The 18,174-nt window shown below is 46.1% G+C and overlaps 1 protein-coding gene across 1 annotated transcript in view; it reads left to right on the forward strand.

Annotated features, from left to right (window-relative positions):
* Positions 1-17,767, forward strand: part of LOC137431483 (adenosine deaminase domain-containing protein 1-like) — a 152,327-nt gene extending 134,560 nt beyond the window's left edge. The window contains exon 10 of the mRNA XM_068122843.2: positions 17,283-17,767. Coding sequence (XP_067978944.2) covers positions 17,283-17,417 — 135 coding nt within the window. The 3' untranslated portion in view covers positions 17,418-17,767. The remainder of the gene's footprint in view (positions 1-17,282) is intronic.
* The last annotated feature ends 407 nt before the right edge of the window (positions 17,768-18,174 follow it).

An 18,174-nucleotide genomic window follows, 5' to 3' on the forward strand; every position in this document is an offset into this window, starting at 1 on the left:
TGTAAAACAAATAAGAGTCGGCCCCGTTCATTTTGCAGCCTCCCTCCAACCGACTCCATTGCACACCATCCTGTTTGCACCCCATTGCCCCTCGCGGTTTGTTACGCTTTGGGCCGGTAGCGTTCCCTGCCCTTGGGCTTTCGCTTGAACCAGCCCAAATGCCACGAGTTAAGGCCCGAAAAGGGGGCAGAGCGCAAGGGTGGGGGTGTGGCCACGTCAGGCAGCCATCAAGGACAGAGGCGGTAAGACCTCAACCAACCAGGGCTCGGGCGAGATCGCCTGACAGGGTGTGGCTAGAGATTCCAGAGGGTTCGCTGGGCATGGCAATAAAACCCTTTGCGTGAGGCCCCCACCTCAGTTAGGAGAAACGGGTTGAGGACTCGAGTATGAGCAGAGGTTTGAAGGACTGTGTTGAAAGGTCTGACGCTAAAGGACTCGTTGGGGAAGGTTCATTGCGGCAGGACTCGAAGGGAGCGAGCGTGCTAAAGGACTTTGTTGGAGAGAGCGCATTGTGAGGACTCGGGGAGAAAGGCGCCCGGTAAAGAAGGGCTTGTTGGAGATCGCTGGTTGGGAATTTGGCTTGGGCTTGCGGTGAGCGAATATCAAGCGCCAGCATTCCTATCACATACGCGGCCATGAGCCAACATAACCACTAACCGCTTATCGATCCCCCGATATATAATTGTCCGCCTCGCGCCTACGCCACGCGGAGAGCTGCCTGCCGTCTTCCATCGCCTGCACGGTACGAGTCGGGGACCGGTTGAGCTGTGGACGCCATCTTTGGACCCTCAACCCGACCATCTACATCCCCGTGTGAGTGAGTCTGAGAGTGAGTCTGAGTGCGAACGGGCCTGTGTTCAGGGAATAAGTATAAGACTGTATAAGGCTGCCCTGTGTATCTGCTTCTTCCTCTTCACTGTACATTACTTTTCTTCCTCTTCTTCTTAGTGTACCAATAATTGTTAATAAATTCTTGTGTTATTCCTTTTCCTCTTGGTCCGACCGTTTTAGTCATTTCCTCCATTGGGTAAACGCGGCACGATTACAACCGCTTAGAATCGGGTTTAGTTTTTGGTCAACAGCTCGGATCGCGGATCGCTATCCGCTCGGCATATTACATCAACATCCGTGATTCGGGCGGGAGTTATTTCCTCGTTTCCGGCCAGCGTTAGTACTTAGGTAATAGCGAATCCCTAGTCCTAAAAACCCTACCTAACGCTGCCCGGGAAGGACGTCATAGCCCCCGGATCCCGTCGGTCAGTAAAAGACAAGGGGATTAACCCCCATCTTAGTAAAGGGGAAGGCTGACGAGGAGATCCGCAACAATATACATACTTTATAACTCTTCAAAATATTATTACACAAATGTAATGTGCTGACCCAATGGCCTAATGGATAAGGCATCAGACTCCCAAGCTGTGTGTTGTCCCATCTGGGTGGAATATTTTCCCATTACTTTTTCAAGTCTTTTATATCGTCTTGAATAATGAACAAATGAACATCTTGTACAATAAGCAAATGCATTTTGTTCGTATTTAAAATGTAATTATTCTTAAACCTGAATTTCAGCTCATTATGAGTCCCTGGTGTTGGGCTAGCGGCTAGGGTGCCGGCTTAGGATCCTAGGATCCTGGGTTCGAATCCCGGTCAATCGCTGAATTAACACCAGGGGGGTTGACTCAGCCTGTCATCTTTCCGAGGTCGGCTAATTGAGTACCAGTTCACTGGTAATTCCCTGTTTGTCGTTAAAGGCGGCAAAAAGGGTTGGCGTCAGGAAGGGCATCCGGCCGTAAAACATTGCTTCAAAAAGGGGACCGAAAAACAACAACAACCACGGTTCCCGAAAAAGGCCAACCCCCACTTTGCGGGGAAAAATGGCCTCTAAAGGTGGTTTTTTTTTTTTAATGAGTATTGTACCACATCAAATTTCTTATTGCATGGAAATCAAGGGTTTTGGTGCAAAGCACCCCTTCCTTTTTTTGGGATGGTTTCTCTGTATGCAACTTTAACATGAGGACTATCTAGCCGACGCGATCCGGGGCTATGACGTTCCTTCCGGTCAGCGCTGAATAGGGTGGTAGATCGAATTAGTCCTATTACCTAATTACCAGCGCCTCCCGGGAAGCAAGGAAATAACCCCACCCGAACCACGGTTCTAGTGGATACGCCGAGTGATAGCGAGTCGCGATTCGGGCCGTTAATAGGTACTAAACCCGATTTGAGCGGTTGTGATCATGCCACACTTACCCAATTGAGAAATCACTAAAACGGTCGAATTAAGAGGAAACAGGAAGAACAGATTGGTTTATTAATTATTTACACAGGAAGAAGGAGAAGCACAGAATACACAGGGCAGCCTTAATAACAGTCTTATACATATCCAGACAAACGGGCCCGCACACACACACACTCACACGGGGATGTAGATGGTCAGGGTTGAAGGTCCAGGGATGATGTCCACAGCTCGCTCCGGTCCCCGACTCGTACCACGAAGGAGATGGTAGACGGCAGGCAAGCTCTCCGCGTGTCGTTGGTGCGGATCGGACAATTATATGGGAAAGGTGAGCTAGGCTGGGCGGTTATTGCATGGCTTAGCCGCATACGTAATAAACGAACCGGCTGGGCGGTTATACTGGCGGTCTCAGCAAGCCCAAAGCCAAACCCCCAACGAATTCTTGCAATCAATGCCAAACGTGACAATCCTTTCACAAAGCGCTTATACTCTCCAGTCCTTGGTAATGTGCGAAATCCTCAAGTGCTCATAAACCGCATAAGTCCTCTTAATACCAGCTCGCTCAGTCCTCCTTTCCGCACAGTCATTTTATCACGCTCTCCACTTGCGAGTCCTCTGGAAGGGCTTTGTGCTCGCGGTTATATAGCGCCGCTTAGCGAACCCTCTCGAATCTCCCAGCCACGTTCTCACCACGCCCCTTTGCCATGCCCACTCGAGCCCTGGTTGGTTGTTGGGGTCTTACCGGCTCCGCCCTTGATGTCGGCTTGACGTGGCCACACCCCCACCCTTGCGCTCCGCCCCTTTTCCAGGCCTTACCTCATGGCATTTGGGCTGGTTTGAGCATCCTAATGCGAGGGGCAATGGGGTGCAGACTGGATGGGTGCAATGGGGCATGGGTGCAGACTGGATGGTGCGCAATGGAGTCGATTGGAGGGAGGGCTGCAGAATGAACGGGGCCTACTCTTATTTATTTCTTTTACACAACGCAGGTATCACTATTGGAAATGGCCTTACCTCGCATATACTAAGAAATAACTAACGTTCTAAGGTGACTTACATGTTGCATGTGGACTAACTATGGGGGCAAAACCTTTAACCTTTATTAATCATATATGTACATTTCTCAGAAACGCAACAATATACATACTTTATAACGCTTCAAAATATTATTACACAAATGTATTGTGCTGACCCAATGGCCTAATGGATAAGGCATCAGACTCCCAAGCTGTGGGTTCTCCCATCTGGGTGGAATATTTTCCCATTACTTTTTCAAGTCTTTTATATCGTCTTGAATAATGAACAAATGAACATCTTGTACAATAAGCAAATGCATTTTGTTCGTATTTAAAACGTAATTAATCTTAAACCTGAATTTCAGCTCATTATGAGTATTGTACCACATCAAATTTCTTATTGCATGAAAATCAAGGGATTTGGTGCAAAGCACCCCTTCCTTTTTTTGGGACGGTTTCTCTGTATGCAACTTTAACATGAGGACCGAAAATTCGTTTCTCGGCTTCTGCTGGTATATAATACAGACTTGGCATTTAATATGGAATTCTTTTTTTCTTGACTTGGGTTTACTTTCTGAACTCAGTATATCAATCTGGTGAGTTTCTTTTACCCTTCGGTGATGTCTTTGTTGAAAGAACCATGTCACTGATTGTCTTTCGCAGCAAGACGTCAGTAACAGGATTATATCACAGGTGGCGTGACAAAATGTAAGGACAGGTACATTTGACGATTGGCCTCACAATCGGGTATATAAGGGTTGTTGTGTTCTGTATTAGTGGAAAACAACTGCTGCACGTCTACAAAAGTTATTGTCGCTTCCTCTGGAGATGGTCCGTCAACTTGACAATGCTGTTTGTCATGGAGTGATGGCTTTACGAAATTCTGGCATGAAACAGCGTGTAATTGTTCGGCAGTATGGCATCACTCAAGGTCAGGTGCCAAAGATCCTGAAACGAAATGCTCAGAGGGGTGTCCCTACTCCAATACCGAGGCCAGGACGTCCACGCAGAACCACAAGGAGAGATGATCGCCAGCTGCACCGGTTAGTCTGCAATGCCTGTACCAAGTCAGCTAATCGGCTTAGGGCTGAGTGGCAGCAACTGACAAATGTGCCTGTATCCAGAAGGCTAGTCAACCAACGACTGGTTCAAGCAGGCTATCGTGCCAGGCGTCCCCTGAGAAAGCCACGCCTGACCAGACAACACAGCCAGCGCCGATTGCAGTGGGCCAGAGAGCACCGTCAATGGCAGCCAGGACACTGGAATCACATGACCTTCAGTGACGAGTCTAGATTTCTGGTCTATCGTCAAGATGGCCGCGTCCGAGTGCGCAGACAAGTGCATGAAGCCCACAATGAAGATTGTATAGTTCCAAGAGTCCAAGCTGCAGGTGGTGGGGTGACCGTTTGGGCTGCTTTTCATGCAGGGGGCAAAACTGACCTGGTTGTTCTGAATGGAAACCTGAACCAGTTCAAGTACAGGGTCATTCTGGAAGAAACATTGCTTCCATTTGCTCGTGCAGCCTTTCGAGGAAACTTTGTCTTCCAAGATGACAATGCACGGCCTCATCGTGCTCGCATGATCCAACACTTTCTTGCTGACCGTGGTGTAGAGCATATGGAGTGGCCTGCCATGTCCCCGGATATGAATCCGATAGAGAACTTGTGGGCAGAATTAACGCGTCAAATCGACAACTTGGACCAGTAGCCTACCTCTGTGCGTGAATTGCAGCAGGCTATTTTCACTGCATGGCAAGCGATTCCTGTCCAAACCTTGGCAAATCTCGTGAACAGCATGCCTCGACGTGTACGTGCTCTCCTGAAATCTCGTGGGGGTTACACGAAGTACTGAACTGTAATTTTACTGTCCGTAATCCCAGTCATAATTTAGCTTTTGTTTTTGTTGAAATTTTTTTTGGCTAATGTGCAAAATAAAGAGATACTTCTGGAAAACATACAGAAGTTTAACACATTACTGTCCATGAATTGAGTTCGATATCAGTTTACATCACTTTCAAGGATCAATTTATTTGCTTCGAAATGTCAAATGTGGTTTTTGTTTCTTTTAAAGGTCACATTAACAAAATCTAGAATAATTTCAACATAATTCCAATGAACTTTTGGTTCTAAGTCATCTTGAAAAGTAAGTTCACCCCCACAAAAAAAATATTCCATATTAAATGCCAAGTCTGTATATATATATATACACACACACACACACACACACTTTATACCCCTTTAAAATATTTTATTTTAAAATTATATCATGCTGGCTCAATGGCCTAATGGATAAAGCATCAGACTTTGGGTCTCACTATCTGCCATGATCTTTCCTGGGAAAACCACCTTTCCAAGCTGGCCTTCAAAGCCAGACGCCATCTGGGAATCCTCCATTATGCAAAGTCCTTTCTGGGTACTTCTGAGCTCCTCACCACATACAAAGCTTTCATCCACAGTTCAATGGAATACTGCTCTCCCCTCTGGGCTGGTGCTCCTGCCTCACACCTAGCTCGGCTTCACGCTGTTGAAACCAAAGCATTGAGAATCATTGGAATCTCCTGCGATGAAGCTAACTCCGAGGGCCTTTCACTCTCTCACTGCAGACAGGTTAGTGGTCTGTCTGTCTTCTACCGACTCCTCTCCGGCCTTGCTCCCCCAGCTCTGTCTGTGCTCCGTCCCCCAAATATTCCTGCAGGTCGCACAAGATCTGCCAGCAACCCTCTTCTGGTGAAACTGCCAAAATCAAGACTCTCTGCTCACCTTCACTCCTTCATTCCTCTTTCCTCCCGCCTCTGGAACAATCTCCCACACTCTCTTCAATCCCACTCCTCCCTCCAGGTCTTTAAAACAGCTGTTCACCACCATCTTTTATCTTCCCCCATCCAAAACCTTGATCTTTTCTACCCCCATTAAAACATCCCAAATCCACCTCTTTCAATCCCCAACTTCTTTCCTGAAATTCCTGGATGTGTTAATTTGCTTTATACTGTGTACCCCTCCTCCCCCAGCTCTCCCTTCCACAGATCTACCCATAAAGGGGTACTCTACATCTGGCAAATAAAATACATTTACTTCTTCATGGAGCTGTATGAATCAAATTGGCGCTCCTTTATATAAACTTTTATAGAGCATTACTTGGTTCCTCCTAAGAACACAAGGGTAGTCAAGCGTGCACACGAGATTTTTTTGAATGCCCCTTATTTTGTATTGTTTGGCATTTTCTTCAAGCTATGGAATGTCCCTTCTTTTCTATACTTTACCACATGGCACATACCCTTATATAGAGGGGCCTTTTCTATGCCCCTGGCATTTTACCCAATAATATTTTATACCCCTGAGAGATCCCTTGGACCTGTCAGACCTTTGAACCCTTTTTGACCTTTTAAGACTTTTAAGCCATAGACCCCTGAGAAAATGGGGAAACATTCCCCCAAAAATCGTTTTTGATGGCTTTTCCGTGCACTATTGGCGTTGCATCACAAGTTGAAATGACAAATCAAAACTGATATCTCAAAGCGAGCAGCAAAACTAAGCAGTTAAGTAATAAGAACTCAGAAGGAATGTTTGGAATTATACTATAAAGGGGGTTCTAATTTGATCTGGACTTTTTATCACGAAAAATAAACTTATACTTATGATGGACTCAACAATAGCAATAATAATGATCATTTCTTAACTGATATGATGAACAGAAGCTCTTCAGTCAGTCAAAAGATCTCTTTGTTATTTCACCTTCCACTGTTTACATTTTCAGGAAATGGATTAAAGTGAGAAACATGTCATTATAGCCTTATAGGTAATGGCATTGACACTCCCGCCCCGAAGGACCATCGGTGGACAATTTCAAGTGGTCATATTTCCACAGTGATACTTTCTTCTGGGACACCACAGAGTTTAGCATACACCAACAGAGGGCGCACATACGCCATAGCTCCATGGTATGACGAGCTAGAATTATCCTGCCCTCCCGGCGGGAATACTATTCACGGCCCACCTGCTGTGAGCGATATTCGATGGCACACTCTTGGAAATGCACTTTATAGTTTTTGTCATTTCCGAAAGCTACTTTATCACAACATATCATACTCCATATCATAATTTTGAAAATGTTCCATTGTACGATGAAGAAAATAAAGGAATATGATTTGTAATACCGGCTCCCACCAAAGGTGGCGCTATTTCTATTGTATACATGAAAAAAAGTATATACATACATATATATATATGTGTATATAAATTATATGTATATAAATTTTATATATATATATAAATATATATATATATATATATATATATATATATAGATATATATATATATATATATATATATATATATACATATATATATATATATACACTGTGGCGGACCACAAAAGCCCACTGGCGTGGTGACATCATTCCACGCACCAAGTGGGCGGTGGCCACGCCCGAGGGGTAGGCGTGGCCTCATGATATACACCGGGCGACCAGCCCGGATGAGTTCAGTGTTACAGTGTAGTCTTACAATAAAGACGCTTATATGTTACCGCTTGTCCGCTTCCTCCTTGCTCACAAGCAGCGCGCGTAACGCCACGCTTTACTGGTGACCCTGTTCACGGTGCCGGAACGCCGGTTTGACCACGTCCACGTGGACCTGGTGGGACCTCTGCCCCCCTCGCGGGGTTTCACCCACGTCCTCACCATGGTGGACCGCACCACCCGGTGGCCGGAGGCCGTGCCCTTGGCGTCGACAACGGCGGCCGATGTCGCGCAGGCTTTCATCGCCACCTGGGTCGCCCGGTTCGGCGCCCCCTCAGACATCTCATCCGACCGCGGCCCCCAGTTCACCTCGGAGCTCTGGGGGGCGGTTGCGCAGGGGCTCGGGGCCCGGCTGCACCGAACCACGGCCTACCACCCCCAGGCTAACGGCCTGTGTGAGCGATTTCACCGCTCATTGAAGGCCACGCTCCGGGCCACCCTCCGCGACGGCGGCTGGGTCGACAGGCTCCCCTGGGTCCTGCTGGGCCTCCGGACGGCGCCCAAGGAGGACCTGCGCGCATCCGCGGCGGAGTTGGTCTTCGGGCAACCGCTGCGGGTGCCGGGCGAGTTCCTCCCCGACTCCACGGCACCATGGTCCGCGGCACAGCAGCGCTCCGCTCTGCAAGAGACCGCCCAGAGGTTCGCCCCGGTGCCAACGGCATGCCACGGGCACCCACCGACGCACGTCGCCCCGGAGCTTCGCACGGCGGAGTACGTCTTCGTCCGCCACGATGCCCATCGGACACCACTGCGGCCCCCGTACGACGGGCCTTTCCGCGTGCTGGAGACCGGGGCGAAGCACTTCACCCTGGACATCGGCGGTACTCCTGACCGCGTTTCGGTAGACCGCCTCAAGCCGGCCCACCTCGATGTGGACCATCCACCGCCAGTGGCCCGACCCCCACGTCGGGGCCGCCCTCCTGCGGGCAGACCCCCGGCACCGCCCAGCCCCGCCGCCACGGCGCCCCCCGGTCCTGCACCCATCCCAGGGGCAGCCAGGGGCATCCCACCTGGTATCCCTGCACCCCGGACGCCGCCGATCGCCAGGGGGCGCTTCGGCCGGGTCATTCGACTGCCCCACAAACTGGCCCTCCAGGTGCGCGGGAATTCTGGGGGGGCGCGTGTGGCGGACACAAAAGCCCACTGGCGTGGTGACATCATTCCACGCACCAAGTGGGCGGTGGCCACGCCCGAGGGGTAGGCGTGGCCTCATGATATACACCGGGCGACCAGCCCGGATGAGTTCAGTGTTACAGTGTAGTCTTACAATAAAGACGTTTATATGTTACCGCTTGTCCGCTTCCTCCTTGCTCACAAGCAGCGCGCGTAACGCCGCGCTTTAACACGCAGTATACATATAAATGCAAGTTGCCCGATTGTGTCTGAACGGGGTAAAAATCGTAACCACAGCACTTATAATGCTGGATGATACCTCATTTAAGACCTCCTAGGACCAGGCAGTATCTAAAAACATCAATATTCACGCATTTTCGAGTTATATGCATACTCCTCGCACATACTGGTGGTGCATTGGCTCAGATTCTATAGCTCGCACACCTACTGGAAGTAAAAAATAATATAACCACAAACTATTCAGTGGATTCTGTCAACGTATAATTACCTCCCATCAATTGTCTTCACAGAGAAACCTTAGCAATCTTAACAGTTCGTGACTATTATGCACACTTGGAGTTGGGAGGGGGGTTGAGGACTTGAACAGGAAAGGGGGAATGGAGGACAGAGAGATGGCGTGGGGTTAGAGAAGGGGAAGAGGAGTTGAAGCTGGGGGCAGGGGGAATGGGGGAATGGGGGCTAGCAGGGGGATGAGGTGGAGAGGGGGGGGGGGTATTTAAGACTTGAAGAAGAAAGGGGGAGCTGGGGACCTGAGTTGGGGAAGAGGGGGGGGGGGGGGTTGACGACTTAAATAAGAAAGAGGGATTAGAGGACAGAGTTGGAATGGTGGGAGACAAAGAGCTGGAAGAGGGGGTTTGAGGACTTGGGGTGGGGACGGGGCTTGAAGACTTGAGGTAGAGGAGTTGGGGCTGAGAAAGGGGTGGAAAGGGGTTGAGGACTTGAAGTCACAAATAATTTCCACAGGTCCCTGCTATTAATTATGCTGTCAAAGAACATTCCCAGCAAACTCCCTAAATATTCCACACTATATTGGGCACGATTTCCCTTACAACAGCCCGGTGGAACCGGGTTTTCTGCTCGTATAATATATACATAGCCATATACGCATCTCCATTATAGATGATGATGATGATGATGACGACGAACACTATAAAGACAGATTCCTTCAAAATCATTAATCTACAAACATTACTCTGCCTTTAATAAACGTTTGAATCCAGATAAAATTTGAATCAGAGTCCCTCTCAGATCCAGTAGTGGAAATGGATAAGAAAATTGAGACATCGATAAGATGGTAGATTCATAGTTTATTGTCTCAAGGTCTTTCCCATCGGTAAATGACACCAATAGTAGGCGTAGATAAAGAGTTTCTGATGACAGTCCTGATAAATGACAATCCTGCAGAGATAGAAATGCAGCCTCTCTGAATAGACCTCCAGGCCTCGCAGAACCCTAAATGGCATGGAACAACTGTCGATGATTCATGATTCACACAGACAGAGAGATTAATGATTCACACATTCAGTCATGATGCCTGGAAGAGAGGGACTTGTCTCTTGGATGGTAAACAGGGGTTAATGAATAGTAAAACCCTGTCGCTCTATGAGTTATGCCCAGGACGTTGCCTGTACTTGAGGCCATTGAAAACCTGAGAATAGCACTAATCAAACGTTTAACAAAGTAATGACTTTTAATTACAACCTGAATGGCCAAGAGGTCTTCACCTACAAGGCCATATTACATCATCATTCAATCTTGTACTCCTTCCGAAGTCTCAAACTTCATGAAGAAGAATATATATATATATATATGCCAGTAGATTTACCTCCTTGCATTTAATGGCATTGTCAAAGGACTAGAAGGTTGTTATCTTGCACTTAATGGCATAACCATTGTCAAAGGACCCAAAGGTTCTCATCTGATCAATGTCCAATCCGACAGATAAGTGAACTCCAAATGAGTTTACTTAAGTAAAACACATTGCGGTATGCACAGCACAGCAGGCCTGCACACACAAAGCAACTCTGCACTGGCTGTTCTTCTTCTCCACCTTCAACTCTGCTTCACATTTATATATTTTCAGAGGGAGAACACTAACAAACAAAAGTCCCTCACTCAAGACTCTAGAACCTACTCGTTCTTGCCAGATGATTCTACATCCGACGTACTCAGAAATTTCGCATTGTCTCGCATTCCTTCCAAGCAGCTACGGTATAATAACTTGTCACCTTTTTACACTACCCAGAGCGTTAACATCACACTACTAAAACACCACTTGACAGACACTTGTAAAGAATTTTGACAGGTGTCCTTCAACTTCCATGGATTTTCCTGTGGAGGAGTTCATCCAGTTTCTCCCTCTTGGTTAAATTTCCAAAATTTAGACTTTCTTTCCACTTCCACTCCTTTGTTCCTCTTTTCTCCCAGTTGTGGAACTGAATTCCTAGGACAGTTCAATCCTACTCTCCACTCCTACGCTTCATGCAGGTGGTGTACCACCATCTGAATGTCAACCCCCATCCCTACCCGTGATCATTTGTACCCGCAAAAACCCAACTTAACCCTCTTAGATGCAGGTGACTGTGTATCCCCCATCCTCTTTTCCTGTTCATTCATTCCCTCAATTGTGTCAAATTGTGGCCCCACACCAACACCAATATATAGACATGGCCCTCAGTGGGTGGTGTTCCGGCTGTGTGGGTTCCGGTGGTTTTGGCGCCTCTTCTGTGCTGTTCAGTCGATGCTGCAATAAATATTCCACACCGTTTCATCTCCAGTGGTATCGTGATTCGTTTGTTGTCTAAACATAAAGATAAACATCCTACTGGCGTGGTGGCAACGTGGGATCGTTTTCACGCCTCTCATCAAAGGAAATCGGTGAGCTTACGTGGCACATTCACTCGGATATCGACTTCAAATTAGGCCTCAATACCACGGTAGGGTACAAGTGGAAACAATAGCAGCCTCACATCGCACAACAAAGCAGAGGTGCTCAGGGAAGTTTGAGAGAGTCAAATAATTTGATCATCCTACACTTTTCTTAGGCGCCAGAACATCCTCGGTGCCAGAACCTCACCTACACTTTGACACTCGACCCAAACTTTGCCCTCTGCCCTTTTCCTCGTTGATGGCTTCACCTGGGAGAAGAGAACCAGGTCTAACCCTCTTCATGGATTCAGAAACACAGAACGTGTTGGTACTTTCCCGGGACTTATAGCTCAACAAAAGGTGAATTTACTGGATATGATGATTTAACAGATTGCGAATTACTGCCCTGTTATATCACAAAACTCTATGGTTAAAACATCAACGTCACTTGCTTCAATATGGCAGACATTATGGTTTCTAGGCCACCGGTGCCCACCTCTTAGGCTTGGCTGATTTTAGAATGCATTTAAACGAAAGGCAAGAGGACCTGTTTCAATGTCTGATGGCTTCCTTTGAGGATAACCTCTTGCTGAAAGATGGGCTCAGCCATCATGGCCTATCTCTTGACAAGAATGAGATGTCACCTTGAGAACATCGTGGTCCTGCACTAGCCACACCTGGTTCATCCCAGCCTACTTTGTCTAGTGAAACGTGGGGTGCACTTACTTTTTCACGTGACTGTATGTATAGTTTTTGGCCCTATCTCCCAATGGTGAAGAATCACTTTTAAAATTCTCGTATCTGGATCTGGATCTTCACCAAAGTCGAATAATTTCGTCCTTGTGACCTACGCTGCATCTCTGCCAAATTTCGTCCGAATCCGTCCACAACTTTTTGAGATATTTTGTTCGCAAACAAACAAATGGACAAACAGACAGGGGTGAAAACATAACCTCCATCCACATTTGGTGGCTGAGGTAACTAGAACGGCTCTCGGTGGAGCGCATACCCCCACCAGGTGGGAATGAAGAGTTTATGTTTTGGTTCCACTGATAGGCCGGATCTGGATTCGGACCTGAACCAAAATCTAATCGGATTGTTCTCGTCACATAACCAACTCGTCCACCAAGTTTTGTCATAACTCATCCGTAACTTTTTTACAAACCATGTTATATAATCGCTTTTCATCCGATCTCTCAATGGTGAAGAATCACTGAAAAAATTAAATAATTCTCGTATCCAAATCCATATTCAGATCTTCACCAAAATCGAATCGATTTGTCCTTGACACACACCCAACCTCTCCACCAAGTTTCGTCCAAATCCATTAACAACTTTTGAGATATCCTGCTATGTATCGTTTTCGGCCCTATCTCCCAATTAGTCAGGTTCACTATGTCAATAAATTATGTTTCGTTCAAAATCATGGTAGATTAGCAAACCTATGCATTTTTGGAAAGGTTATAGCATAAGGAAACTAAAAATCAATGTTTACATTTGGAGAGATACCTGTATGGCGGCCATTTTGGATTTTCAAAATGGCCACTGTAAAATACATATTTTGTTCTATTTCTGCCTCTAATTACCCTAAAAACTTTTAAAATATACTAAACCTATATTTTCAGGGACAAGGAATCCAATGAAAGTATCAAATTAGTGCTATGGGGAATGGTAAGACACGAATCAAAGGTTTTGAATTGCAAAATACTGTCTTTATATTCGCGATAAGTTGCATAATCAAATACATGTTATCATTTTGTACAGGCAGTTAATAACATCAAAATGTGTCAATAATTCATATCACCAAACATACACAGGCAGTCAGCAAAATCATATATACACATGCAGTCAGTATAACTTCACATCTACACAGGCAGTCAATGACAAAATATACACAGGCAGTCAATGGCATCAAACATACACGATTACAGAATATGCCATTTAGAGTTCGTCATCACTGTCCTGTGTGTCGTATCCGACAATATAGTCCGCATCGTTTTCACAGTCCGTTCCACACAAGCAAAGGTCGGTCAAATTGATTGGCAAATCGAATTGGTCGAATGGTCGATCGAATCGAATTCGATGGATCGAATCGAATCGAATCGATCGAATTGGTCGAATGGTCGAATGGTCGATCGAAGCGATTGGTCGAATGGTCGAATTGGTCGAATGGAATTGGTCGATTGGTCGAATTGGTCGAATCGAATTGGTCGGAATTGGCAAATGTAAACATTGATTTTCAGATTTTCCATGTAATAACGTTTCCAAAAATGTATAGGTTTGCTTATCTACCATGATTTTGAACGAAAAAACACAGTGAACCTGACTAAATGGTGCAGAATCACTTTAAAAATTATTGTAGCCGGATCCGGATCTTCACCAAAATATAATCATTTTGTCCTTGTCACATACGCTACATCTCTGCCAAATTTCATTTGAATCTGTCCACAACTTTTTGAGATATCATGTTCACAAACAGACAAACAAACAAACAGACAGGGGTGAAAACGTAACCTCGATCCACCTCCAGTGGCAGAGGTAAATATGGTGATGACTTTAGCCACTAATCGCCCCAAACCAAATCTGTCCTTTAATGGATGGTTAAATAACTAAGGTGGTTCGCGGGCAGCCACTTGTCTATTCTACAGTACTATATACAACCAAAATACTCGCCCTGGGTATGATACGTCCAGAAGATTCTTAATTACCTCATGTTATTGGACCCCTAGCATACCACAAGGGAAAGACCAGGGAGAAAAGACAGGAATACACCCTGCAAACCAAACGTGGGCCTCATGACCGATGCGTGGCTGAACAGGTGGGAATCCGCAGCTTCTCCATGGCAGCAGGTCGGGCTCTGCACCTCTCCAACCCAGCTAGCTATCTGACAGCTGGAACAGCCTCAGCTGGACCGGCGATGCTTGGTCCACAGAAAGGCACAGGGTCAAGGGACCACGAAGCACAAAATCGCTGCTCCACTGGATGTGCTCCTCAGAACGTGTGCATTACCTTAATAGACCCCGTTCCAAGACATGGCCTCGCCTCATCCGCACCCGCTCTGATTGGAGATTCAGTCGTCAATGAAGGCACACACATGCCTTAAACTTCGCTAAAGTTCTGTGAACATGTCCGAAGCACATCTAGTCCGGCAGCAATTGTGCATTTTGTGAGGAAAGCACCAAATTTGGCACACTAGTAGACTATCATATTATGAAAAGATCTGGATATTGGGCCATCTCAGAGTCAGAGATTTGATTTTTGCAAGATTTGCAGATTTTGCAGATTTGCAAGCTGAGATTGCAACGCCAGGGACGGCCGACTCCTTCCTGTGAGCTGCCCACGTCACCCGCACAAGAAGAGCTCATCAAATCACTGCAGCGGCACTGCACCTCCTGCAACACCGTGTATGACATATGCTGATGATGCAAAAGACCTGCCTGAGTTTGAAGACTGGTGTCACCAGAGAGGAGAAGACATTCCCAACTTTCAGTACTGGGCAACTGTGCTGGAACTAGAGATGTTGGTACTGGTCTACGTGCGTTCTCTGCGGCAGGCTTCATTCACGATGTACCTTGATGCCCTGACGGAACTGGTCCCATGGTTCCATGCCTTAGACCACACACACTATGCCAGGTGGGTCCCTGTTCACCTGAGGGACATGGTTGCACTCCCAATGAAGCACCCAGATGTAGCCAGAGAATTCAGGGCTGGCAACTTCACTGTACAGAAGACGAAGAAGGTGTTCTCTTCGATCCCAATCGACCAGGCGCATTAACAGAATAACGCCTGCATCAAAGGAGATGGTGTAGCAGTCTGCCTCACTGACAACCCAAGTGCCCTGCGGCGTTGGATGATTGCCGGGACAGAAGTTGCCAGGGCCATAGAAGAGTTCCAAGATGGCCATCAACACTGGGGGAGGCGAGAGGACACACGTCATCACGACCAGACACCAAGTGTGCAGACCTCTTTCGCCAAGGATGTCCGCGCCCTTGTCAGCGTCATAGAAGAGCTTGGCAACCCCTTTGAGGAAGAGAGCATGGATCTGGTTGTCCTTGACACAAAGGAAATTGCAGGTCCTGCTGCAGTTGAGACTGTCAGGAATGTGAAGAAGATTGGCCAAGAGCAGTTCCAGGCTTTCACCAGAGAATGCCTGGTGGAAAGGACCAAGCCAATTGATGATGCAATTCGCCGGAACAAGCTGAAGGTGTCATTTTGGAAAATGGCTGCCACAGCCATCAGGGGCTGAATTTGAGATGGCCCAATATCCAAATCTGTTCATAATAGGATAGTCTACTAGTGTGCCAAATTTTGTGCTTTCCTCCCAAAATGCACAATTGTTATGCTAAGTTGCCCCACTAATCTTTTTGCACCTTCACACCAAAACTTGTGCCCACGGCCTTCCTCTCCCCAAAAATAACATAGAAGGCAGAGTACAGAGCAATAAAACATTTAAAAGGGCTCCAAGGGGGAGCGGATTTAGACATCAACATACAAATCTACATGCTATGCACTTTATTTCCTCAACAACATGTAGGTATAAATTCACACTTGTCTAGATCCATTTATTTCACACTCGTATATATGTTAAGCTTGAAGTGAGTGCACTCGTGTATCAAGAGTGGACCAAAATTTAGTTTACCAATGGTGTAATTGATTGTTGCATTTTTATGCCTTTGCTGACGAAGTCGCCAGAGGCATTATGTTTTCGGTTTATCCATCCGTCCGTCCGACCGGCCATGATAGGTTTTCGTTCCTGTGATAACTTGAGAACGGCTGAGGGGATCTAAGTCAAACTTGGTACAAGTGACAAGTGTATATCAAGTATAATGATATAAAGATAAACTGGTTTGATTATGGAGTCAAAAGGTCAGAGGTCCTGTGAGGTAAAAATTAATGCTACTGTGCTAACTTGTGAACCAAACTTGGTTTAAGTATATATTATGATGCAAAGATGAATTGATTGATTAATCTTTTGATGCAGAAATCTAAAGGTCTGAGATCATGTCAGGTAAAAATGTGATACTTGAGAACAGCTGTAGGAATTTAAAATAAACTTTATGCAAGTATGTATAAACCTCCGTCAGTGCGTCTATCCATGATATATTATTCGTCACTGAAAGGTCAAGGGTCAGAGGTCGCATTAAAACTCCTGTTAATGTGACACCATTGGCTATGGGATTTGAACTAAATTAAGCACATGTACCATGATACATATGTACAGATAAGATATTTACGTCAAATGGTCTTTATGTTTTAGGTCAAAGTTAGAAGAAGCAAAGACTTAATGTGGGTGGAGGTATATCAGTCCATGTCGCGACATCTAATTATGTCGTTTCTTTTCTGATTTTTTTTTTTTTTTAATCTTCCTATTTAATATGTCCTGAAATTAACGAATGCATTTTTTTTTTCTACAAATAAACAAGGTTTGTTGTTATATCTCAGTATTGCCATTGCGTTTCCATTGTATCTTTTCTCACCACCTCTCACCCCTCCCTTATTTGGGCAACCCCGCAGAAATCTGCCGCATCCTACCGTGAGGCACGTCAACTTCTCGCTACCTATTTGCGGATGCGTGGTCTTGGCTACTGGATTGGCCGTCTGTCCAAATTTGATCACCTGATTGTGCAGGAAAGATTTAGTAAATGTTAGTGTTGTGTGTTTCACTAACTTTCACTTTGACTGTTCTTTGACTTTTAAGATGGGTTGGCCGTCTGTCCAACTGGGTTGGCCGTCTGTCCAAATTTGATCACCTGATTGTGCAGGGAAGATTTAGTAAATGTTAGTGTTGTGTGTTTCACTAACTTTCACTTTGACTGTTCTTTGACTTTTAAGATGGTTCCTATTATCAATATTGATTAGCATGCCATCGGTTGGCTAGTTGCATGGAATGCCAGTTCAACATGTTTCGGCGAGTGAGACAACCTACAGCTCGTTTGTGATGTGAGCTCATTTACTGGAATTTATTTGATTTTTTTTGTTCTAATAAAAGTGAAAAAGTTTGTCTTTTTGAGTAGCTCGATCACCAATGCAGAGGCACTGCAAGATTGTCACAGCCTCACTTCCTGCCATACTTTGTATTGTTACATGTATTAAATTAAGGACGTGGAGTTCGGGGTTTACCACGAGGGGACTTCTCAGGCTCCTCCCGACTACCTGACCTGAGGCTACCGGTCGAGATAACTCCACATTCCGGCAGGTTGCGAATCGACCACAAATGCCAATCGGACAACCAAATCTACGAGGGTCCTCCGTCTGACACAGTTAACCTGGGGGTGATGTGGCCAACCTAACCGGGGATCGTGCTCTCGCTACGTACCAATCTTATCCTATTTAATCAGGTGCAGCCGAGCGAACTGCCCAGTACGTAGTGGCTAATATGTGGAGCTAATTGATTGGGGAAGAACTT

Source organism: Myxine glutinosa, chromosome 7 (genome assembly GCF_964187855.1).
Source record: "Myxine glutinosa chromosome 7, kmMyxGlut1.1, whole genome shotgun sequence".
NCBI classification, from domain to species: Eukaryota; Metazoa; Chordata; class Myxini; order Myxiniformes; family Myxinidae; genus Myxine; species Myxine glutinosa.